General features: G+C 40.1%; 1 protein-coding gene across 2 annotated transcripts in view; it reads left to right on the top strand.

Moving 5' to 3' along the window:
* MTR (5-methyltetrahydrofolate-homocysteine methyltransferase) overlaps window positions 1–24,403 on the top strand; it is a 56,066-nt gene that overhangs the window by 13,716 nt on the left and 17,947 nt on the right. For both annotated transcript variants that reach the window (XM_050894802.1, XM_050894801.1), the window contains 14 exons: window positions 2,063–2,157; window positions 6,707–6,807; window positions 7,159–7,220; window positions 8,085–8,152; window positions 9,266–9,342; window positions 10,486–10,598; window positions 12,019–12,159; window positions 12,821–13,006; window positions 13,594–13,773; window positions 15,761–15,877; window positions 15,975–16,115; window positions 19,266–19,355; window positions 19,982–20,134; window positions 20,700–20,807. In XM_050894802.1, coding sequence (XP_050750759.1) covers window positions 2,063–2,157; window positions 6,707–6,807; window positions 7,159–7,220; window positions 8,085–8,152; window positions 9,266–9,342; window positions 10,486–10,598; window positions 12,019–12,159; window positions 12,821–13,006; window positions 13,594–13,773; window positions 15,761–15,877; window positions 15,975–16,115; window positions 19,266–19,355; window positions 19,982–20,134; window positions 20,700–20,807 — 1,632 coding nt within the window. The remainder of the gene's footprint in view (window positions 1–2,062; window positions 2,158–6,706; window positions 6,808–7,158; window positions 7,221–8,084; window positions 8,153–9,265; window positions 9,343–10,485; window positions 10,599–12,018; window positions 12,160–12,820; window positions 13,007–13,593; window positions 13,774–15,760; window positions 15,878–15,974; window positions 16,116–19,265; window positions 19,356–19,981; window positions 20,135–20,699; window positions 20,808–24,403) is intronic.

Here is a 24,403-nt window from a genome sequence, read left to right as displayed (position 1 = left end):
GCTTTATGAAATCAGCCTTGGGTAGCTCTGTCCAGCTTATCAATCTGAAGACTAAGGAATGACTTCATTCCAGTGTGTATTCATTCCGTGTATTTCCACAGGAAAAGGTCTGATGATGATTTTTTTTCAGGCTTGCTGTCTTAAGGGTAGTAAGAACCAGTGCTTCAAGGATGAAATTAAGCAAATTCTGCCATATTTTCAAGTAGAATATGAGTGGCCATTTGAAGTCAGAAAAGGTCTGTCTAACTCCACATTCTTTCTCTGAGATGTCTTTTTCTGACAGCGGGCAGTCATGAATGTGTAGGAACGAATATAGAAAAAGAATAAGCTTGTTTTGAAAGTTCCGATGTATTCTTCCAGTTTTCTGCAGTTTGCAGCCCAGGCTTTCTGATCTGCAGTTTGTATCTGTTTGTACCCTTTTGTTGAATGTGTTTACTCCTTCCTTGAACCTATGTTAAAACTCGTGTGGGACCCAGGCATCCACAAAATTATCTGTCAGTAACTTTTGCAGCTTATGAATGCACTGGTTTGAAAGTTTGCTTACTTTTGGACATTCTACCTGATAACTTCTTTTGTCTTGCCATTTGTCTCTTGAAAATCACAGCGAGCAGCTGTTCCATGTTCTCTTTGCTGCGTAGTCACGGCATTTATAGTCCTCTGTGAGAGCCTCCTTTAGTCATCTTTTTTCATCCTGAAGAGCTATTTAGCTGCTCCATACCATTCATTCATTATTCTTGTGACCTTTTTGTTTTCCACTTCCTTAAGTCAGAGGGGAATTAGAATAGCATACAGCAGTCAAAGTGCAGACATCAGGGATTTGTATGATAGCCTAGCGATGTTCTTTGCCTTGTCCATTCCATTCTTTGTAGTTCCTGACGTTTTACTGCTAGTGAGCTTTGAAGTTGCATTCATAAAACTTTCTTTTGTTAGTCAGATTAGTTTCTTGAGCAGTAAAGACTAGTTTGGAGGTGTCATTATGTAGAATTTTTCCTGTGTTCACAACTTTGTACTTGATCAGCAGTGAGTTTCCACTTTTTTATCATTCAAGTCAGTTAGCATTGAGAGTTTTCTGATTACGTAGAGTTGACTTTTTGTCTTCAATATCCTGAACAGAGTGGTCAGTGAGCTTGGTTGCCTCGATGTCTGCTCCCTTTCCAGTTCAGTTATGTTGAGAAGTACAACCCTTAGCACAGCGCTCTCTAGGATTCCACTGGTCACCTCCCTTGACTGAGTAGTTTCAAGGAAAGTAGCATCAATATTAAAGCATGTTTTGGAGTAAATAATGGATTTACCTTTGCATGGAGTCATCTAAACTCATTCCATCTTCTGGAAAAAAGATTTGTAGACTTGGGAAGTCTTTCCTGGCTCATTCAAATACCTCCTCAATTCTCAACTTTGTACTTGTTAGTTGGAGTCAAGACATTATTTATTATTTGCACATCTCTCTCTGTATAGTACTAAAGAAGTATAATTATACAGGTTAAGACTTTTATCTCCACTATGAAGTTGCAACATCTGATGTTCCCACGTAGCAAAAGGAGTAACTTGTTTTTAAGGCCAGTCTCCCCATCCCACGCCCCCACCAACTACCATCAAGCAACCTAAAGCAGTCCTGAGACCTGAAATAACATAAAGGGGGAGGTAGAGAGCATGAGGAGGATAGGAGAGGAGCTGTGACTGCTGATAGCTGCCTAAACAGGTAACCACTGCAGATTGGTTCAGAGGCCATCGTCAGAGTGATGCTGTGGTACTAATGCTACCTTGCTGCTGAATGGTTCATGGTAGTTTTCTTCCCCCCCCCCTTCCTTTTTTTTCTTTTTCTCCCCCCCGAGGCGGGGAGAGAGAGAGAAAGAAGACTGGTCAAAGGTTAGCCTTTCCCCTAGCTAAATATTTAAACGTTTATAGGGAGGAAAGGGTTTAATTTTTCTGTTTGGGTTGTGCCTCATCACCTTGAGTAGAGCACAGGTCCCTCTGCTTTGACTTTTAGCAGTTCAGCCATTTAAATTCTCGTTTTTATTGTTAATTTAATTCTCTCTTTTCTCTGTGCTCAATTGATATTTAGGTTTCTGGAACCATTGTGGATAAGAGTGGGCGTACCCTCTCAGGCCAGACAGGAGAGGCATTTGTCATTAGTGTTTCCCACAGTAAGCCACTTTGGTAAGGAAATGTATCTTTCTCTTAGTAAGTAATCTGTAGATTGTGATTCTTTTCTATTTTAACTACTTGCTTGCAGCTAAATGGAAGCTATGCTAACTGTGATCATATTTAATCACATGTATTGCTAACATGTTCTACTATGGTTCTGTCATGGTTTAACCCCAGCCGGCACCTAAGCACCATGCAGCCACTTGCTCACTCCCCCCCACCCAGTGGGATGGGGGAGAGAATCGGAAAAAAAAACCCTTGTGGGTTGAGATAAAGACAGTTTAATAGGACAGAAAGGAAGGAAAAATAATGATAATGATGATGATAATAATAATAATATGACAATTGTATGGTCTAATTCTTTTAGTATTACTAAGCAAGTGATGCACAATGCAATTGCTCACCACTCGCTGACCCATGCCCAGTCAGTTCCTGAGCCACGATCCGCCCCTCCCAGCCAACTCCCCCCAGTTTATATACTGGGCATGATGTCATATGGTATGGAATAGCTCTTTGGCCAGTTTGGGTCAGCTGTCCTGGCTGTGTCCCCTCCCAGCTTCTCGTGCCCCTCCAGCCTTCTTGCTGGCTGGCCATGAGAAGCTGAAAAATCCTTGACTTAGTCTAAACACTACTTAACACACTGATGTTTTTAGTTATTGCTGTCAATGTTATTTTCCTACTAAATCCAAAACACTGCACTATACCAGCTACTAACTCTGTCCTAGCTGAAACCGGGACACGTTCCCTCAGCAGAAATTATGTTTCCAAAGAACGCTGAATTTTTAAAACATTGCTTTAAATAATCTGTGGTTTTGTGTTTGCAACAGCCACTGAAATCACAATTAGGTCAAAGCATTAAAAAAAAATAATTCTGAAACTGTAGTTTGCCATCTCCTACTGTTTCAGATTGTGCCAGGAGATAATTCCTGGTATGGGCAGGGCTTACATCTCTTTCTTAGAGGGAAGCAGTGCCAGCTCAGAATATTTCAGGGTGGCTTGAAAGACCAAATCATAAGATTTCATTCCAGTGTTCTTTTTACTCAACTCTTACAAAAATGTATATATTCCCTGAGTGTTTTTCTCAAGAATGTGCATTATTGTTTTGAGAGCTCCTGATGCCTCCATTTACTTGCATTCTTTTCTGTTCAGTCAGAAAAGTTGAAGTAAGTATGAGATTAAGAGCTGTGACAATGCACAATATAGCAGATTTTGGTCATTGTGCAAGGTTTTGCATGTTAATTTGAATACCATTCCCTGTTTCTCTACTTTGTGTTTCTATGCCCTATTCTACTTCCTCCTTGCCTCATCTTCCTCTTTACCATTTCTTCTCTCAGATTGGTTCTTCACACAAAAACTTACACCGGAAATAGATGGTTTTTTCCTAGAATATTCTAACTTAAAACATTTAATTCACTGTTAGCAGTGCATGCCATGCACATTGTGATGAGCCATTGTTTGTTTTTACAACAAAATTCCAGCTAAAACGTGCAATCTGTCATCTCAGTGATACAAAAGCAGAAGACTGCATTCACAGCTTTCCTGACTGCCCTTGAGGCTCCACTTTCCCAGACCAGACGGTGCTCCAGAAGTAACATATGGAGCCTCTTGGAACAGGGTGGTAGTTGACTCCTCTCAGCATCACAGCCTAGTGATCCATATTTGGCATGAGTCTGTGTCAGATAACCTTGCTCATAACTCTCTCACCTCTGAAGAGGAGAGAAGGGCACTGGAGCAGAAATCAAGAATTTATTAAAACATATTTCATAAAAGCTATCATGGATCTGAATGCTTAGGGCCTATTTCTCATTTATGCGAAGGCTACTATACAGCGCTGGCAGAAGGGTTTTAGTTGTGGGAGCAGATTGCGTTTAATGTTGTTTCTGTTGCCAGATTGGTACAGAGTGGCTTTAGGGTTGTGAAAAAGCTGATTAATAGTAGTATCCTAGGGATCATGTTATACGTGTTCACATGTTTCCATTTGGGTTTTGTATGTCCTGTTTAGGGTGATGTGTTGTCCTTATGTCAGTTTGGTTTGGAGCTCCCCCTAAAAAGTGTGCACTTTGTGTCCAGTTGATATAGGTAGTAGCTGAGAAACTCATGAACTGTGCTTAGTAAGTGCTGAAAGATGTGTGGCAAGCTGCTTGCTATGAAAGGTGCTCAGATGTGGCATGAGTTCCCTTCATGTTATTTCGGATCCTGTGATTGTTTCTACTGTGGTAGCATTAAGAAGGCATGCGCTGAGCTTAGGGCCCTAATGTGGTGTTTGTTCTGGTCCCAAGGGCACTCTGCAGCCTTAGCTTTCACAGGAGCTGGTGGGTGACTGCTGTGAAGAAATGAGCAAGGGAGGGAGGTGATGTTTAAGATGAGGGTGTGATGGTTATTACACTAGGGTAGCAGTGATAGCATACCAGCAGTCTGGTTCAAGGTGACTGGCTTTTAAGGCATGGTTAATGGTTTGCTTTTCTCAGATGTTTTCTTTCATGATGCTGTTGAGTGCTGTGGGGAAATAATACAGGCCACAGAAGCTACTTATTGTTTCTGAATGAATGTGCATGTCTGTGCTCAGTTTGACTTGGCAGTTTTGAAACAGGTAATGCTTGGATGGTGTCGTGCTCATAGATATATTTGTCAGAAACCCCTGTAGTGGGTAATCATTCAGGCAGTCTGGAGGGCCAGTACCTAGCAAGTCAAGTGAGAACATCAAGGAGGGCTTGTTTGCTGAGTATGCTGGCTGCCTTTACAGTATCTCTCTGGTAAGGTGAGGTAAAGAGTGACAGGTGACTTTGTACTCAGAACTGGAGACAGATGGATATTAAATGTGGAAGGGAGAGATGAAGCTGCCTGATACAGGAGAGAGCTTGAAAAGAGGATGTGGGGAGTGTGAGCTGGAAGCTTGTAAATTGAATGACTTAACAGTAGGAAATACATTGCATTCATCTGCGTTTGGTAAGGACAGTCTTGTTAACCGTTCTTACCTTGCTTTGCTTTGAAAATCCTGAGGGATGAGCCCCCACTTTGAAATAAATTCCAGAACCTCATTACTGTAATTAATTGTGTATTCCCTATGCATGCTGTTTGTATCCAGGGGATCTGTATGAAGGATTTAAATATATGTAAACACAGAGTAGGGAAATGAGAATAGAAGGGTTCTTTTAAAGTTTTTCTGTTTAAATAGAATGGCCCTTCTGAGATGCATTAGAAAAAGCACTTCAAAGGTAGAGCTGGCTGGTTGAAAAAACAAACATATATGCCCACCCCTTCCCCCCCCCCCCCCCCAACTCCCCAAAAACCCAACAAAAACCCAACACCCCTAAGCTGTTGGAAGAAGGGGTTTGTGTATTGTTTGGTCTTATTACATGACTGTGTGATATTCAGGGCCCTGATTTTGGATGTTGCTGTGAGCCTCTCAGATCTCAAGGATTTGTCATTCTGTTCAACAAGTGAATCTGGCTGCAAGCATTTACTGCTACTACTTGTGCAGTTACCAAGCCCCTGCCTTCTCCTTGGAAACAGGAGAAAAGTCAAAAACCATTTTGTGCTCCCAGTGCTGTGCAGGGCTTTATTGCTTTTGACCTCTGGGAAACTAAGTGGGCATACATGCACTTTATTAACTTAGCTACCTCTGAGGCAGCCTCTGTGGCTCAGTTAGTTGGGAGATGTGGCTGTTGTCCATTTCTGTTTCAGTGGGTTAGCTTGCATCCTCTCTGAGACTGTTATTCCAGGAAAGGAGAAAGCTTTTTTACGTCTTCCTCTTCCAGCAGCACTGTGAGCACCTTTCGAGGTTTGCAGTGCTCATAAGATGGTTTCTAGAATGGTGCAGAGAGATCAGGAAACATATGTAAAAGATTTCTTACATACTTTCTGAAAGAGAAATCTCCCTTTTTAATATCAATGTAGACATTTTGAGTGCAAGTCACATTTGTGTATCTCATTGAATGAAAGAAAACATGATTGTACCTCATATACTGGTAAAATTGTTTGAGAAGCTTATTCATGCAAAAATACTGCTGTAGTGCTGTCTTGGTTACTAAGATGTAGCAGATTTGGTTGCCCTCCATCTTGGGGGAGGCACTTGATTTCTTCCAAGGTTGACATAATTTATGTATAATTTTAAAAGCAAATGATGAGTTAGCGGCTTGAAGCAGGTCTTGCTTTTTCAACCTTTGTCATACTTCTTCCTGTAGCACAAGACTCCTTTCCAGTCTGTCATTCTCATTCCACTTGTTCTCTCTCTCACCTAGAAAATACAGAGCCATCGTGTTGCTGCAGTTGCTGTCAAAATGCTGCCACTTTCCTCCTGGATTTTGAAATGAAATCTTGATTTACTGTTCCCAGTTCAATTCAGTCCAGCCCCCTTCCCCCTTGCGCTTTTCTTCCACCTGAGGGTTCTCCTTTTGCACAGTCTTGCTGTATTGATGATGATGATTAAAGACATTGGAGATCAGGTTGGTTTTGTTGTAGATGATTGTGGGAGTTAGCAGTTGCCAGCACTAACATTCGTCTGTTTTGTGTGTAAAAGGTGTTTTTACCTCAAAATAATTTTTGAAAATTTATTTTCCAGTATCGGCTTAAATTGTGCTTTAGGGGCAGTTGAAATGCGACCATTCATTGAAACAATTGGAAAATGTACAACAGCCTATATCATCTGTTACCCCAACGCAGGTGTGTTGGTGCAAATGTTTCTATGCTTACAGGCAGATGAAATGTAACTAAACCATTCCATCTCATTAGCAATAATAGAGTTGAATTAGCTTGAAAAGATGATTGTTTTTACTTTTAAAAAGAGATTAAGAATATTTTAAACTGCTGAAAGTAACTGTTGTTAGTTCTGTGACAGTGAACGCAGAATGCTTTCTTGCATAATTAATAATCCATTGAGTAATGATTGCAAGGGTGATGAGGCATTTTAGCCCTCATACAAGTGTAGCTACTTTAAATTTGTCTTTTATAGAATTTAATTCTGTTCTTGTGGGCTTTAAACAAATTGTAATACTAGAAAAACTATGTTTCAAGGTCTTCCCAATACTTTTGGTGGTTATGATGAAACTCCAGAAGTGACTGCCAAGCATATAAAGGTATGAAATACTTCTTGTGAGCGTGTCATATCTGACATACTAGTAGAAAAGAACTCTTTGCTTGTATTTTATGTGTATTTGTTGCGGTATTGTGGTGAGTTTTTTTCCCCCTCAGATGGCTCTATAGATCATGTGGATTGTTTATGGACAATTTGCTGAATGATAGTGATTTGAGATACCAGGTTAGGAAAAACTACTTAGGAAACTGAAAACCTTAATTACTTTCATGTCCTACACTAAGTAGCTTTCCTGCAGCTTGATCTGTGGATGTTACTCGTTTGCACTCCTATGTTCTTACTTTTACATTTGGGAATTGTTCAAAAAGCTGAGCAATTTTTATGAACTTGGCAGAATTTTACAGTTGTGTGTATAGGAACTGCTGATGTTGGTGGTGTTCCAGTGCAGGGTGTCCTTTCACATGCCGCTTGATCTGTGCAAGACAGAACTGTGTGGCTGGAGCTGCAGTGTGTCAGTGAGAATGCAGTATCTGCTGCATGTTAATTCCCTTTTATGATACAGTGTGTCTAGTCTTTGATACTCATCCAAGTTTTCATCTGGGGCTTCAGTATAAAGTAGGCCAGTTTCAAATGTAGTTTCCTAAAATTAGGTGCTGAAATGGCTGGTTAGCCTTGGGAATCCACATCTCAAAACAAATCCTAAAGAGAAGAAATAGTACTGATTGTTTTTTAATTTGATTTTTTTCTTGTGATTCCCCCAAATTGCTTAACATATGGATAATAAATATATAAAAATATATATATATTTTAAATATATAATTATGTATTATATATATTTATATCTATATTGTATATATAATATTCTTTATTAATTTGAAACAAAATTCTCTTTCCCTGCCCTTTACAGAATTTTGCTTTGGATGGTTTGGTCAACATAGTTGGAGGTTGCTGTGGTACTACACCAGCACATATCAGGTATCTCATGAGCTACAACTTTAGGTACACTGGGAAGTAAATTAAGTGCTGCTTCTGTGGAGCAATATTCCATGGCTTGTCTTAGAGTTTCCTGAAAAGATGGATCACTTGAATGCCAATAGCAGCAATATATGGAGGAGAAATAAGCTGGCTTTCATAGCCGTGTGTATCGTGAAGAATGAGTAGAGGCATGATTCAAACAAGGATTACACCTCTGCTGTTTTATCATATAAAATTGTTTCAGAATTACTCCTCCCTCTTTACCATCGGATAGAATAGACTTCCCATCTCTGCTCCCTTACGCCGTACGTTCCTTCTCTTTCTGGCATTCTTAGCCAGAAGGGGAAACTTAAGGTTTCCTTTGATGGTAGAAGGAAGGAAGGTGTGCGGGTGTTGGGGGAAATGTCTGAACAGGTGATCTGGGAATGCTGTACAGATGGTGCTAGTCCTGGCCAGTCAGAGGGAGCATTTCACCTCTTTCTCACTGAAAGTAGGTCAGTGGGAAAACCTCCCTTTTTCACCTGGGCCTGAAAGAGAAGGGGCCCTTGTGATTAATTTTTAGCCTGATACAAACTGGGAAGAGGTGGTGTGTGAACATGTAGAGGACACCGTGTGTCGCTCCTGACTGGAGCGAAGAGAAGGGGAATGTGAACACCATGGGTCATTCCGGCATCTGAGAAACGTGTCTCAGCACAGAACAATGTTTGTCCCTTGGTTCTCTCTCTCTGTCTCTCTCCCCCCCCCCCCCCCCCTTTTTTTTTTTCCTGCAATCATCAGCAATTGCTCAGCTCAGCAAATCATGAATATGGTAAGAGTCAGTGTGGTTGAGGACTGGTTCTGATATCCATCAAGTGTCCCATTGGCATAGTATCTCACGTTCTGTATTTGATAAATCTTCAGCTTTGTACATTCCCTGCGAATAGCTGATAGGATGTTCTGGGAGTATGTTTTTGCCTTTGGCCACACAAAGTGAAACTAGCTAATTAGTCTTGTCTGCTACAGGGCTAAATTGGAGATGCAGGTACATGTCTAGTATATTTTGTTTGAGTCTTGTCTGGAGTGGTTTAATTTTAATTGAAAATTTTACTCTACTTTCCTCTTTCTGTAACTCAGGAAAATTGCCAAAGCTGTGAAATTCTGTAAGCCTCGCGTTCCACCTTCTCTCTCTCAAGGATACATGCTGCTGTCAGGTAAAACTGAGTGTAACAGTTTGAGCTTTATAACTCATGCAACCTTCCTTTATAAATTTCTTTGCTGTTTTCTGCTGATCAGAATGACACTATGAGTTTCTGGTTCTACCTGAATCCAGCAAGCTTATGGATGTGTAACCAGATCTAAATCTTACTGCTTTGGCCAAAGGATTAATGGAACATTTTATTACGATCTTGTATAATATAACCAAGCCAGCATATTTTACTCTGCAAGTCTCAGACACTTTGTAATGGTGAGTGAGTATCTTTATCCTCACTTTGCAACAGGGGAGGGTCAAGCACAGAGAGTTCAGGTAATTTGACTACAGTTGATGACAGAGCTGGGACGAGATCCTTGTTCACTTGCTGTGAGAGAGCTGCCCTGTGTGACCTCAGATGTCGATCTAGTCATACTGGGACAGTGTTCCAGCAATACATCCAGGTCTAGAATGTCTTTTGTTTTAGCAAGGTCTAGATCTGTATGTTCCTCAGCCAGGGCTTCTTTTAAGCCTTTGGGCCATGTATCCAAGTAAAACAGTACCTTCTTTTTGGTCTGGTATTTTAATCTCAAAGTCAAATTGGTTTAGCATAAATTAAATAAATCATGGTTGGCTTGTGGTTTCATGCATTAGCTTATTCTGTTCTGCTGTAAGGTTTGTTTGCCTCTGAGTTGCCTGCTACCCAAGGGTCCCACTTAGATTGTTTCTCTGAACTTGGGTACGTGGTTAAGAGCTGTCCTTGTTTGTCAGTCAGTTCAGTGGGCTTCTTCTCTGGTGGTGGTAGAGTCATGAGATAACAGAGTTGGAAGTTGAGAGAAGGTGTGTATGTGCGTATATGTGCCCAAAGAATCGTAGCTTCACGTCATTTTATATTGGACAAATTGGTTGTTACTTTTTGTGGGTCAGGTAAATTACTGACTGTCATTCATGAAGGATAGAAACCTTTGGCATATGTGTTGGAAGTTGTTTCATTGCATTTCTTTGCTAGTTACTCATTAGATTTGTGCACGTCCTGATGTGCTGAGAAATCACTATTCTTAGAGAGACACCTCTATTTCACAGTTTAGAAAAGGGATTTTGTCTTTCTTACACAGTTTTTTTCTTTTCTGTTTCTACAAATATGTTCAAAAATTATCTTTTTAAGGTCTGGAGCCATTCAGGATTGGGCCATACACCAACTTCGTTAATATTGGCGAACGCTGCAACGTTGCAGGATCACGGAAGTTTGCTAAACTCATCATGGCAGGCAACTATGAAGTATACATTTCAACAATAATCTTATAGCTGATGCTCTGATTTTTCATTGCTCCATTGCACTGTGTTATTAGTTGTTTGTTTTGCTGGCACAAAGCACTATTCTACACCAGGTACAAGAATATGAAAACAAGGAGAATTTACTTTCTCACTGTCCTTTGGTTCTGTGCTTACCAGCTCCTAATAAATTTGTGAGAAGGGTTTTACAAGGCTTTTTTTTTTTTTTTTTTTTTAACAAGTGTTACAGGAAACATGATTTCCATTTTGAATTAAGTTACACAGCTGATGATGGTTTAGAAAATGTCCTGGTCTGTGCTGTAAATCCACAGGATTTACAGAGGAGGGAGGAAGGAAAGTGGGTGTAATCCCTCCTTCCAGCATGAGGGGTACCTCTGACTTGGGATAGATTGCGGCACTGTGCAGCCCTCACTCTCTTTCCCTCCCTTCTCCAGTCCTGGTCAGCATTATGGTTGCATCTAATCTTTATATACTTTGATCACTGGCTGCAGCATGCTACATGAGACTTGCTACAGAAAAAGGTGCTTAGAAGGTAATTGCTTTCTTGAAACAGCTGCAGGGCAGAAATGAAAAGGCTGGAGGGCTCATTCTTTACTGCTGTAAATTGTTACTGTAACATTCAAACAAATAGTAAAGCGACATTTCTTGAGAGCTGAGACTGCCCCAGAGTATGCTCTGCTGTTCTAGTTGATGCAATCAAAATTAAAGCCTTAGTTTGTTTTTTAGGAAGTTTGACTCTTAAACTCTTAGAAGTCATGAAGCAGGTTAGACCTATTAAATAAAGAGAGCTTTAAACACAGGTTGTTAGGGACTGTGAACAACTAAAAACCTTTTTCTTTTTTTGTCTCCTCAGTCTGCAGAGTGATAAAAAAGAGAAAGTGAACAGAGAGGGGTGTTCAGATAATTATGTGGGCTGGAGAGAAAGCTTTAGTATTTCCCTCTTAGCACTTGGTGATTATTCTGCAGCTGGAAAAAATGTAAAACAACCTCCAAAAATTAAGTACTCTGTGTTATAAAACAGCAGAGCTTATGATGCAAGACCCTTATGTCATACCAACACAGAGACTGTTTTCCTGTAATCTTGTGCAGGCAGAAGTCCTTGTTACCATGCAAATCTTAACTCATTCAATTAAGCATATGACCAACTGTCTAAAATCAATGACAATACCAGCATATTAGTTCTCTGTCATGTTTTTGTGAACAAATTAGTTATCAGTTGTGCCATACTAACAGCTTTTGTATGTTGTTGTACATCACAGACCATTTCCTTATTCTCTCATGGGATGTCTTATAAATTTTTACATTTTTGGCTGCATGCTTATTTTGGAGAAGTGAAATGTTATCCTGAGAATGACTAGGCTTTTTTCTACTGACTGTTGTTTTGGTTTTTCTCTTTCTTCTTTAGGAAGCCCTGAGTGTAGCCAAATTGCAAGTTGAGATGGGGGCCCAGGTTCTTGATATCAATATGGATGATGGGATGCTGGATGGCCCTTCTGCAATGACCAGATTTTGTAACTTGATTTCTTCAGAACCTGATATTGCAAAGGTTGTAATTGAGTCACTCCAAAGCACAGTAAAGAACATTTTATTGAGTTGGAAATTGCCTTTCAGAAAATTTTGATATTGATTTATTTATTAACCAGTTTAGGTGCTTAATAAGCACTTGTAGGTGTCCCCCAACAGGAAAAGGCACTATAATAGGGAAGGCCTTTGGGGGAAACAGGTTTTAACATTCTCTATCTGATTTTAGCTAAATATATACCAGTCCTTTTCATTGGTTAGAAAAGCCAAATGCAGGTTCCTTCTGCAGCAGTTATGAGCCATAATCTATATATTGGCAGTGCATAACAGTATTGCTTTCCACAAAACTTAAAATTGCTATGGATATAGGATGGTTTTAAAAGATACTTCTGCAGTGTGCATTCTCTAAAAATGAGTACCTAATTCAGAAACACAAGACAATACAGGGAGAAGTAGAGGTCTCTATATAATATGTGATGGAGTTGCCATAGAAGCTCTTGAGTTAAATTTACTCTGAGTTTTGCATTTAAAGCAAAGTGAATCTACAAATACCATCTGGAAACTTTTTGTTCATAAATGCTGATTAATGTTGTGTGCATTTTTATGTCCAAATGGGCAAACAGCATGTGGAACTCTAATTCATAACTTGTGGGTATTCCCCTGGCTTACTTCTCTGTTATTTACAGGTGCCGTTATGCATTGACTCCTCAAATTTTTTGGTGATTGAAGCAGGTTTGAAATGTTGCCAAGGGAAATGCATTGTAAACAGCATCAGTCTGAAGGAAGGTGAGGAAGATTTTTTGGAGAAAGCAAGGAAAATTAAGTTGTATGGAGCAGCTGTGGTTGTTATGGCTTTTGATGAAATGGGGCAGGTAAGTGTTGCTTTAAAGGAGAGGTGTTTTTCTTCTGGAGTGCAAGGCTTTCTTCCTCTTGTGCAAGACAAGTTTTGTTTCTTTGACACAGGTGTTCGAAGAGGTCTATATAGTCTTAGCAATAGTTTTGACCCTGATATGTAAGCATTTCTTATGCTGCTCACGTTTGAGGAATCCAAGTACTGCTTTAACTGTAGCTCTGCTAGCACAGGAGTGTGTCTCTTGCTATTCAGCCATGGTGAACTCTTCCTTCCTTCATAGAAGATTTTTTTTTTAGTTCAGAAACTGTGTTTTGCATGAGAGTGGAATCTTTGTGAATTAATTTAGTTATGTCAAAAAACACATATTAAACTTTGCATAGGATGATGAAATTTTGGGGAACAAAATTGTTTTTAATGAGGTGAGTCAAAACTCCAGCTACAGGTGTGGTGATATTTTTAATACAAAATTCTTTTATATAATCCTTTTCTAATATTTGTGATGTTCGGATTTTCAGTCTTGAGTCATTGGAACTGTAAATGATTTCTGGGGAGTTTATTTTTTGTGTTGTCTGTAAGTTTCATGTCAGAATTCTTTTTCTCTACTAGGCAACAGAAACAGAAACCAAGATTGCAATCTGTTCCAGAGCTTATCACCTCCTTGTGGAAAAAGTGCACTTCAATCCAAATGATATAATATTTGACCCTAATATTTTGACCATAGGAACTGGAATGGAAGAACATAACCTGTATGCCATGAATTTTATCAATGCTACTAAAACTATAAAAGTGAGTTGTAAGCTTATTTTAACGTGAAGTATTTTGCTGAGATTACTTAAAAATCTGTTGTGGTTTAGGCCCAGCCGGCAACGAAGCACCGTGCAGCCACTTGCTCACTCCTACCCCTCAGCAGGATGGGGAGGAGAAAATACAACAAAAGACTCGTGAGTCAAGACAAGGACAGGGAAGGATCACTCACCAATTATGGTCACAGGCAAAACAGACTCGGCTTGGGGAAAAAGAAATCAATTTAATTTGTTACCAATCAAATCAGAGTAGGATAATGAGAAATAGAACCATATCTTAAAAACACACCTTCCCCCCACCCCTCCCTTCTTCCCAGGCTCACCTTTGCTCCCCATTCCTCTACCTCCTCCCCCCTAGTGGCGCAGGGGGATGGGGAATGGGGGTTGCGGTCAGTTCATCACACGCTGTTTCTGCCGCTCCTTCCTCCTCGGGGGAGGACTCCTCACACTCTTCCCCTGCTCCACCGTGGGGTCCCTCCCGCGGGCATCAGCCCTCCAGAGCTTCTCTAACTCAAGTCCTTTCCACGCACTGCAGTCCTCTGCGAACTGCTCCAGCGTGGGCTCTCCCACAGAGTCACGGCCTTCTCCGGGCCCAGCCACCTGCTCTGGCATGGGGTCCTCCATGGGCTGCAGGGGAATCTCTGCTCCACCGTTAACCCTTCATGGGCTGCAGGGGGACGGCCTGCCATCTCACCAAGGGCTGCAGGGGAATCTCTGCTCCGGTGCACCTCGTCCCTCTCCTTCTTCACTGACCTCCATGTCTGCATGGTTGTTTCTCTCACATCCCGCTCCTCTCTTCACTGTAGCTCTTCTTCCTCCCCATTTTCAGCAGTCTTTTTCCCCTTTTTAAATATGTTATCCCAGAGGTGCTGCCACCGTTGCTGATGCGCTTGGCCTTGGCCAGCAGCGGGTCTGACTTGGAACTGGGGAAGCTTCTAGTGGCTTCTCACAGGAGCCACCCCTGTAGCTCCTCCCCTGCTACACAAACCCCTGCCACACAAACCCAACACAAACCCCAAATCACCACAAAACAGAAAAACACCCCCCCACCCCCAAACAACAACAACAAAACACTGCTGCAAAATAATACGCATTTTAAATTAGCGAGGGGGACTATTCCTCTGAAGTGCAGCCATTACTCAGTATTGCTGTATTTCCAATAGAAGAACTTCAAATAGTTCTATAAATATATTTCAGTCCATTATCTCTACTGTAAATATACTATATTAATTAAATGAGATAATCACATTCATGTTCTAGCTAAAAGGACCTCTTTGAAGGTACATGAAAGCTGCTTTTTAAAATTAATAAAATTTCCATTACTGTGGAAGGGATTTGTGCAGTAACCTGACTTTTTATTTAGCCAAAATGTGTGGAAGGCAGTACAGCAGTGAAGAGCATCACCTGAATACAGCCAAGGAAGCTGCACTGTTGTATTTTACAAGGCAACTTGATTGGTCTGGAGATGCTCTGTCAGTAGCAGTCTGGGGCTTGAACACCCCACAGGCTCTTTTGTCACCACAGAGCTTCTGGAAGGGAGGCTGCACCCTTGAGGTCAGCTGCTCAGCTACAGCCTGCTCCTAGACATGCAAGCAGGCAGGTTGGCTGCTCCTGTTTCCAGAGGAGTGGGGAATGGAAGAGCCATAAGTAGGTCTGCATGGGGAAAATCTGGAATGCTGCTGTGGGAGGACTGATAAGTTTAGAATAGCACCTATGACTATGGAAACCATGGTAGTTGCTTACACATAACTAGGCTGGATCCTTTCCTTTTACTTGTATTTTTTTCTACAGAGATTTGAATTGCTTTTTATGAATTTGAGTAACTAGAAGGATCTGGAACAGGGAAGAGAGAAAGGGTGCATAGCCAATGCACTGCAGCTCAGGGCCCAACTGCTTTATGGACTGAATGCTTTGCTTAGGTTTACTTTTTGGAAAGCACTTGTCTAAAAATCTGTGTGCACTTCCTATAGGAAACACTGCCGGGAGCCAGGATAAGTGGAGGTCTTTCCAATCTGTCTTTCTCCTTTCGAGGAATGGATGCCATTCGAGAAGCAATGCATGGGGTGTTCCTTTACCACGCAATTAAGGTATGATGTGCTTTTGGCTTCTGTATGTTTGCACTTGGCAGATGTGCAGTGCTATGTCTGACAGCCCTGGTTGGGGGATTTTGTATGTTTTTTTTAGTATGGCATGGACATGGGAATTGTGAATGCTGGGAATCTGCCAGTGTATGATGATATCCACAAGGAATTGCTACAGCTGTGTGAGAATCTAATCTGGAACAAAGATCCTGATGCGACAGAGAAACTTTTACATTATGCTCAGGTAACTTCCAATTTTAAGCTTTGAATAATAGTTAGCTTAGCACCTGGGCTTTAACACCTCCCTGCTGATGATAGGTTGAACAGCCTATAAACTGCGCGTGTCAATCTAACAGTGGGTGTTAGAAGTTACTAATGATTCTACAAGTGGTTCAGTTATTAATACAGAATAAAATGTGAACTCTGTGATAGATTGAGCCTCTCGAATTTCATAGGTGCCTTGAAAGATCCTGCACCAAAGTTCTTCATATGCTGCAGGAGACCAAGCTGCATAGGCGTTCTTTTTAAAAAAAACAAACCCAAAACCAGTAAGAAGCAAAAAATCCCCACCAAGCTCTCCCCAAACCAAAAAAAAACCCCTCACAACCAAACAAAAACCAGAAAAGGCCAACCCACAACTGAAGCAAATCTTGGTGTGGGAGCTTAATTGACAAGTGCACTGTGGGAGACAGAGTAAACCTGTCTCTCTGGTGGTAATGGTTTGCTTGGAGTATATGTAAAAGGTGAAGTAGTTGCCTGTGGTTCCTGGCTGTGCCATAGGGTTTCAGTTCATGTAACTCATGTCAAGAGTGAAGAATAGCTATTTGGTGTTTTGGAGATGCAGTAATGATGGTGGTGATAAAAGACAAAGATTACACACTTGAAGGTTTCCAGATTATCAGCCACAAGACAACTGGTGAAATCCTGTTTTGAACAGAACATACAGCAAAAATCTCACTGGGTTAGGTGACTCTTAGATTTTAAGTGCACAAGAAGGTTTGCATGCCCATCTTGTAGCTCCTGGAGGTATTATTTCTGTGCACAGCTTCATTTGTAGTTTGCCCTATGGTGGTGTGTGCTTTTTAGGAACAATGGCAACATGTTGAAAACCAGTACAGGAAGACTCTCCCTATCCCTTGTGCTTAGGCTATTTTAGATGGTGCTCTTAGTGTCTAATCAATTCACCTGGGAGTGATCTTGTCTATAGGAGCAGAGTTTTAGCATTAGGGTATTCAGGGTTGCATAACGTGGAAGAAAAAAAAGAAGGGGAATTAGAAACGGATTGCTTAAGCAGTGTGTCTGCAGAAGGCAGAATGTGAATTTAAATGGAGCATGAAAAGTAGAAATGGAAGTGGATGACGACTCCTCCTAGGTCTAGATGTTTGGGAAGCCATTGTTGGAATCTCTGCTCTTATTCATGGTGGTGGTTTTATTGTGGGAGTAAAACAGCCCCCAACTGCAAAAAAGAGAGACAGTCTTGATTCAGAACATCTTTAAAAGCTCTATTAAAATCTAACATAAAATAGTACAACTTTCAGGTTTTCACTGGAGGTAAGCATCCTGATTTGGGTTTCATCTTGGCTCTGGACAAATGTCAGAGTCCAAATAGATAGTCACTTACAGCCAATGAGAAGGATTATTACATAAAGTTTTGCAGTTTGAGGCTTATTTCAAAATATCTATTCAGATCTTCCTCTGATATAGTGGAATTGAATGGCTCAGTTCTTTTGTCTAAAGGTGAGTTTTTTAACACAAAAGTGTATTCATTAGTCAGTAAGTGCATATGTTCTTTTTATTTCCAATTACTGCAGTTCATTCTGCACAAAGAACATAGAATGTGCAGTCCCATTTCAAGTATCGCACCTCTAATAAAGTGCCAGTGAAGTTTCCTCCTAGTTCCTTCAGGTAATAGTAATGTACCTTGCCAGTGGCTCGAATGCTAGACCTGTGGGGAAAAATGAGGAACTTAATCCTTGCAGATTTAGGAGATCAGTCTTCATTTGAAGTTTGAGATTAAAAACCATTTTCCACAAAGTGTATAGCTGCAGACATTCTCAAACTGAAACTTTGTCCCATTTATGGCAATGGGAGTTGCGCTTCCAAAGGTGGGTTTTTTCATCCTCAGCACGCAGTATAATCATCCTGTTTTTAAAGGTCTGCATGTAGTGCTTGCCACTGTGGTCCCTGCATGCCCACCCTACAGCTTCATGGGTTATTTTTAGGTTGGAATGGTTCCCTTGCTAAAGTGTCTGGGCAGAGGTTGAGGAGCACTTGGTGCCTTTTCATTGAATCACAGAAGGGCTGAGGTAGAAAGGGACCTCTGGAGATCATCTAGTACAACCCTCCTGCTCAGAGCGGGGTCAGCAAGACCAGGGTGCTTGGGGACATGTTGAGTTGGGTTTTTAACATAACTCAGGACGGAGACTCTACAACCTCTCTGGGCAACATTTTCCTCCTCCTTTCATTCCCTTTTTACAAACTAGACCTATGAGGGGAATAAAGTTTGGCAATGAGAAGCTGTGAAGTTAGCTAGCATTCGTATAAACATCAATGAAAACTTGTTCTGGTTTTTGTTCCCATGAATGAGATCTTGTTTCCGTGAATTTTTCCCATGGCTTTATCTTTAAAAACTTGCTGATGAGCACTCAGAAGTATAGGAGGTTCATAAGGATTGAGAGATGTCCGATTATGTCGAATAACCAAGGGAGAAGAAATTACTTGCCTGAAGTGTGGTAGTTGAAGTAATGGATAGAATGCTCCTCCATGAGCCTTCCTGGGTGGGTCCTTACGAGCTTTCTTGCATCGTGAAGCCCTTTTGGCCTTTGCATTCATAGCAAAGGGGAGTGTGAGCATGAGGCAAAGAGAATATGCGAGAGTTTGGGACAGTCTGTGTGCATGAGAAACAGTAGTTCTGTAGGCTGCCTGGTTGAAAACACATCTGTGATATGGAATAACATAACCCATTGCAGTAGAAACTGAATTAGTGCCAAATTAATTAGAATTTTAAAATGAAGTGTAGTGTGTGGGCCAGGAATCAATTTAAATTATGTTCCCAGAAGTAAAACCCTTAAGATCAGTCATTTCATCATTTTTAAGAACATGAAAATTACTAAACTGCTCCCTTTTTTTTTTTTTTTTTTTTTTTTTTTACTTTTTCCTTGTTTGTTTTGTTTACATCTTCATTGAGGTATATACTCTTTGGGATGTAGACCCCTCTGTCTGTAGTATGTCACAGGTGTTTGCAGTATGATTTGCATGTGTATAAAAAAACCTTTGAATAATCTAAAATTATTTTATGGGTCAGTACTTGAAATTATCCTCACTTTTCTAAAAGTAAAGTCTGTAGTTGTACTTTTTATGCTTGCAAGCTCCTATGAATGTCTTTGCTTTTCAGAATCATGCCCAAGGAGGAAGAAAAGTTGTACAGACTGATGAGTGGCGGAAAAGCTCTGTGGAGGAAAGGCTGGAATACGCTCTCATAAAGGTGAATCTGTGCAGAAAATTGTCCTACCAATCAGCTCTGAGACATGATCTCAGCTCAGACTTTAAGGGACAGTTTTGGCTTTAAAAAGTCTTCAACTGCCATTCTTTTAAAAGCTATTAGTTAATAATGAATAATATATTTAATTAACTTCAATAACAGAGAAAATTCTGGTGATTTGTCTTTAAACTTTGCAAGTTGAAGATCTTTGACTCTTAATATTTATTCTGCTAGTGTTAGTAGAAACATACTGCTTCTACTTTGTAACATATTGCTTTTACTTTCTGGGGGTTTTTTTGGTCCTTTAACAGTACTGTACTGAGTGGCACTTGTGCTGAGGAAGAAATCTTTGAATGTTTTGGTTTTTCTTATGACATGGTTAAGAAAAACAAACCAACCTGTTAATACTGGGGACTCTTGCTTTGAATAACTTTATATGCCTAAGAACTACAGTGTTTTGTTTCCTAAGAAAACCTATTTTAAATACACACTTGAGGTATTCTTAAAGACTAGCTGTATCTAAAGTATCTGTTTGTACTTTCATTGTGATCTTTTGATGGGAGAAGGCAACTAAATAAAAGCTGTATTTCTAGTAAGATAAAAGCTTCTCATTTTTTTTTTTTTCCCAGGGCATTGAGAAGTATGTCACTGCAGATACAGAAGAAGCAAGATTAAATCAGGAAAAATATCCTAGACCTCTAAATGTAATTGAAGGGCCTTTGATGAATGGCATGAAAATCGTTGGTGATCTTTTTGGTGCTGGAAAGATGTTTCTGCCTCAGGTAATGAGAAAATGATTTCATATATTTTCCTATTTTGCAAAAACTAGCATTGTAAAATGTAGCCAAAATATTCTATGCTGGCTGTTTTTTCAGATATAGCACATGAATTGTGAAAATTCCGGTGCTGCTAAGAAGCAGTCCTATTTTTTCTTTACTTTGGAACTTTTTATTTTACATGTTTGTTTCCTTTCTTCCTGAGTGTTTTTGTTTTATTTGAAATGCAGTTTTAAGTCTGGGCCTGTGAAAAAGAGCAAGAGAGAAAAAAGATCCAAATAAAAATTGCTACGTTTAGCACCTTCCAAGTCTGGGCCTGTTTGTAGCTTCCAATTCTGTTGTGAGTGGTCCAAGAGGTTGCACTGTGAAAGCAAGTGTCATGTGTAGACTCTTAGTCCAGTAGGGCCAGCAGCCTGCTACCACAGAATGCTCTGCAAAGCTGGAATCTGGGTTTGCAAATGAAGTTTTGTTTATTGTTTGAATGGGTATAAAAGAAAGCTAAGAGAAATCTGAGGCTATTCCTATACCTGATCTTTATTGTTTATTTCCCCCCCTCTGTTTATCTATGCAGGTGATAAAGTCTGCTCGAGTTATGAAGAAAGCCGTTGGCCACCTTATTCCTTATATGGAAAAAGAAAGAGAGGAAAGGAGAGCCAAACGAGGCAGCATAGAGGAAGAGGCAAGACACAGTCCTTTGTGCTGTGACTCTCATAGCATGCCATGACAAAAATTGAAATTATTTTTTGCTAATGACATGTATTCAGCTTTCATGCTGGAGAGTTGATGCAGTCGTATGGAAACTGACAATCTTGGCATAATTTGAAGTAGGTCTGAAATTCATAAAGTGCAGATTTTGTGGAACTCTGCTTGGTGTGTGCCTAAGCTGTTGTCACAAGTTTCCTGAAGGATGCCATAAGCCTTTGTAGTCCCTTTATACCAGTGTTACTTATTTCTTGTATTTTTGTAGGCATTTAATTCTAGTGTTATTTATTTATGGTACTTCTAACTTTATGGCAAATTTTGCCATTTGCTTCTACTACTTCTGCCCTCAGTGAACTCTGGAACTCCCTTTTGCATGTTCAAAACCTGTTACCGTGTTTCTCTTTATTCAACTCTTCCCTTCCCCCTAGCCCTGACCATTCTCCCAGCTAAACAAACCAAATTCTTCCATCCTTTTTCTTCATAGCTTGTGACTTCAAGACCTCTTGTTATGGTAGAATAGTATGCTCATTGCATGTGTAGCCATGACCAAGTTGCAGGGGACAAGTGTTTATGAAAACAGGGTCTGAATATAGTTGTCTTTTCATATGTGTGTTTTTCCACCAGTTTCTGAAGACTACTTTTTATGTAATATATAAAATATATATAATTGAATTCAGATCCTTGTGGGCCTTTCCTTTATAGCATTTCCTGTTTCACAGCCAACAGTTGGTGATGCCTGAGAATAGTTTTATCAATTACCTGTGCATGTACTTGAAGTAATTTCTTCCAAATTTGGTTAATGGAATATGTGATAGGAGCATTGGAAAAATGAAGATATAGGATGTCCTTGTTTCTCCATACTGACGAGATTCTATTCAGTAGAAAAGAGAGTTCAGATGAATTGGACAAAATCCCCTTTTAAATACTCATGTCTACTGTTTCTTACTATATTTATAATGTGATAGGTGCTTACAGTTTTGGTGGTTAAATATTTCTTCTCTTGTCTTTGACTATCAAATTTAGGTTTGATGTACATTTACTTTTCTTTAGTTCTGTGGAACCTTGCCTTGTCTTCATGAGTTCTCAGAGACAATAGCTATTATCAGAATCTGGTATTTAACACACACACAAAAAAAGGAAGAATAGCAGAATTTCTCTAAACTGTGATATTTCTGTATTTCCTTCGGTATCCCTTCTGTGGATTTTTGAACGGTTCCTAATTCTTTGCTTGAAATCTTCTTACACGATACCTTTCTATTTGCTCTGGATCTGTTGTGTGATTGTCCAGCATGAATGTAATGAATACAGCAAATAATTTAGAAAGAAAAATGACCTGATAATCAAACCTGACTAATCTTAATGGAAGAAGGAGAATGCCTAGTCTCTTTTCCCATGCTCTTTCTGGATGCGAAGAAGGTGTCTTCTCTCCAGTATCTCAAGCAGATCTGTTCTCTGGCTGTCATGAGTCACCTTTCTATGTGTCATCTCTCTCCTGCTCATGCTGTTCTTTTTTATTTTAATTCAGATGACAATGCCCATATTTGGCACCTTCTGGTTTGTTCTGATGCTATTGAAGTCAGTGAAAATCATTACCCCATTGCTTCCATGAGCACTGGGTTAGGATCTGCTGTGAACCCTCTGGCACTTCACTTCTTTTTAGCCAGAGAATTAAGTGGAATTTGAGAGGTTCTTAAAAATATAGCAAGCACTCTGAAGAGACTGTGAGATATTCTGCATGGCTGAGGAGAGCAGGAGGGAAAAAGTAGGGCTTCTGTCTTCTTGCTTCCTCTACCTTCTGCTGGACAAGGGATGTAGTGCCTTCCTCTTCAAAAAAAATGTTGTCACTATATAGAGAATTGGTGAGAGAGGGAAAAACAGCTGCATCTATCTTCAAAGTTAGATGTTGACTTGAAGGAAAATGATTTGCAGACTCTGGTAGCTGATCCATCTGATGTTACCCAGGCTACTGTAACCTCCAGGACAGTTTTAGTCACAGACTGCTACAAAATGCAAAGCATTGATAGTTACATTTGAGGATAAATAGCTGTGGCTGTGGATCTCTAGCAAGTTTAAAGAAAAGAAGCCCTTTGGATGTGTGCCCAGAGTTTGAGGACCTCCTTGCTTGAGACAATTGAAATCACAGTGTGCCCTAAATAGGGTTTATTTAAAATGGCGTGTGCTCTGGCCCATGTTGTTTGCTGGCCAGCACAGATTTTCCTTCTCATGTGCAAATCCAATTTTTTTTTTTTTTTTCTTGGATATCAATCACTAGTTAAATCATCAGTAGTTGTTGGGTATGATACATGTGGGCAGCACTTTTTGTTTTTCCCCCAGTCCTTGATTAATCTCTTTCCCCAGTTTTCTCTTACGTTCCAGCAGTATGTTTTCAGCTGCAAATTTTGTTATTGATGTACTGAGATGTCTGACTTACAGACCTCCATTTTGCCTTCTCTGTTCCCTGGTGTTCTGTAAAACAGGAGCACTGGGGAGATAATAGATTTTAGTAAACAGCAGCATTGGTGGGGATCCAGAGATTTTATTCAACAAATGTATTAGGACCATGGGAAATGCTAGTATCACTCTTGGAAATATATTAAGTTTTTTCCCCCAGAAAATTGGAACTACAGAAGGTAATGTAGGCTCATGAAGTAGAGCGCTGCTCGATACTGTCCAGAAATATAACATGCTTCATAGAAGGATCTAATCCTCCAGTTCTGCCATCTGCAAAGGAGATGAGATACTGGCTGGAAAAATATTTTGTAGATTCACATAAAATGTGCTCAAGTTTCCACTTTATTTAAATTCTGTGCAATTTAAGTAGTCTGTTACTGGCATCTGATCCTGCACCAACTCAGTCATGGCACTGTGATAGCCTGGAGCTGCTCCAAATGACAACACTGATTATACAACTAAAAATGTATCGCAAAGGCCTATGTCCTGGTGGAGAATTGTTACAGGAAGTTCCACTGTTGCCCTGCTGGTAGGCCCCCTTGGTCAGGGCTGAACGCCATCTAGCCTAGGACCAGATTGTGACAGTGCAGCTTCCCTTCTTCAAGGAGATCCTTTTTCCAGCCTGTTTGTTCAGCTTGCGTAGTCTGAAGTAGCCTGAGCACTGCACTGAAATGTCTCCCTTGCTATTCATGTTGCATAAAAAATTAGTCTCTTCTGCTTTTGCTAATTCCTCTCATTCTTCTCAGCATTGCATTGAAAGATTGTTCTTGATGCACAAACAGGCATGTAATTATGAGTGTTCATACCCTTTTGTTCTAAGTATTTAATCTATTTTAATTCTTTATTGATGAGGTTTATATTTGGAGCAGAGGTACCTTAGGACTTCAGTTACTGCACTGCACAAAATGCTATCCAGATCTGAAATTTTTTATCTGCGATTATGTTTTTTTTAAACACAGGTTTTTGAATAACATGCGCGCAGTTTGCAAGAATAATTCTTGTGCAAGTTTTTATTACCTGGATCTTTTAAAATAGTTTTTAATATTGACTATATTACCTCTACTATGCTTTGCAGTTCCTTGTATTGCAGTAGGAGTCTCGGTCACGGATTAGGATTGCGCT

The sequence above is a fragment of the Gymnogyps californianus genome, chromosome 3 (assembly GCF_018139145.2).
Source record: "Gymnogyps californianus isolate 813 chromosome 3, ASM1813914v2, whole genome shotgun sequence".
Lineage (NCBI taxonomy): Eukaryota > Metazoa > Chordata > Aves > Accipitriformes > Cathartidae > Gymnogyps > Gymnogyps californianus.
Note: the sequence above shows the minus strand (reverse complement) of the source record. Positions and strands in the feature narration are given on the sequence as shown.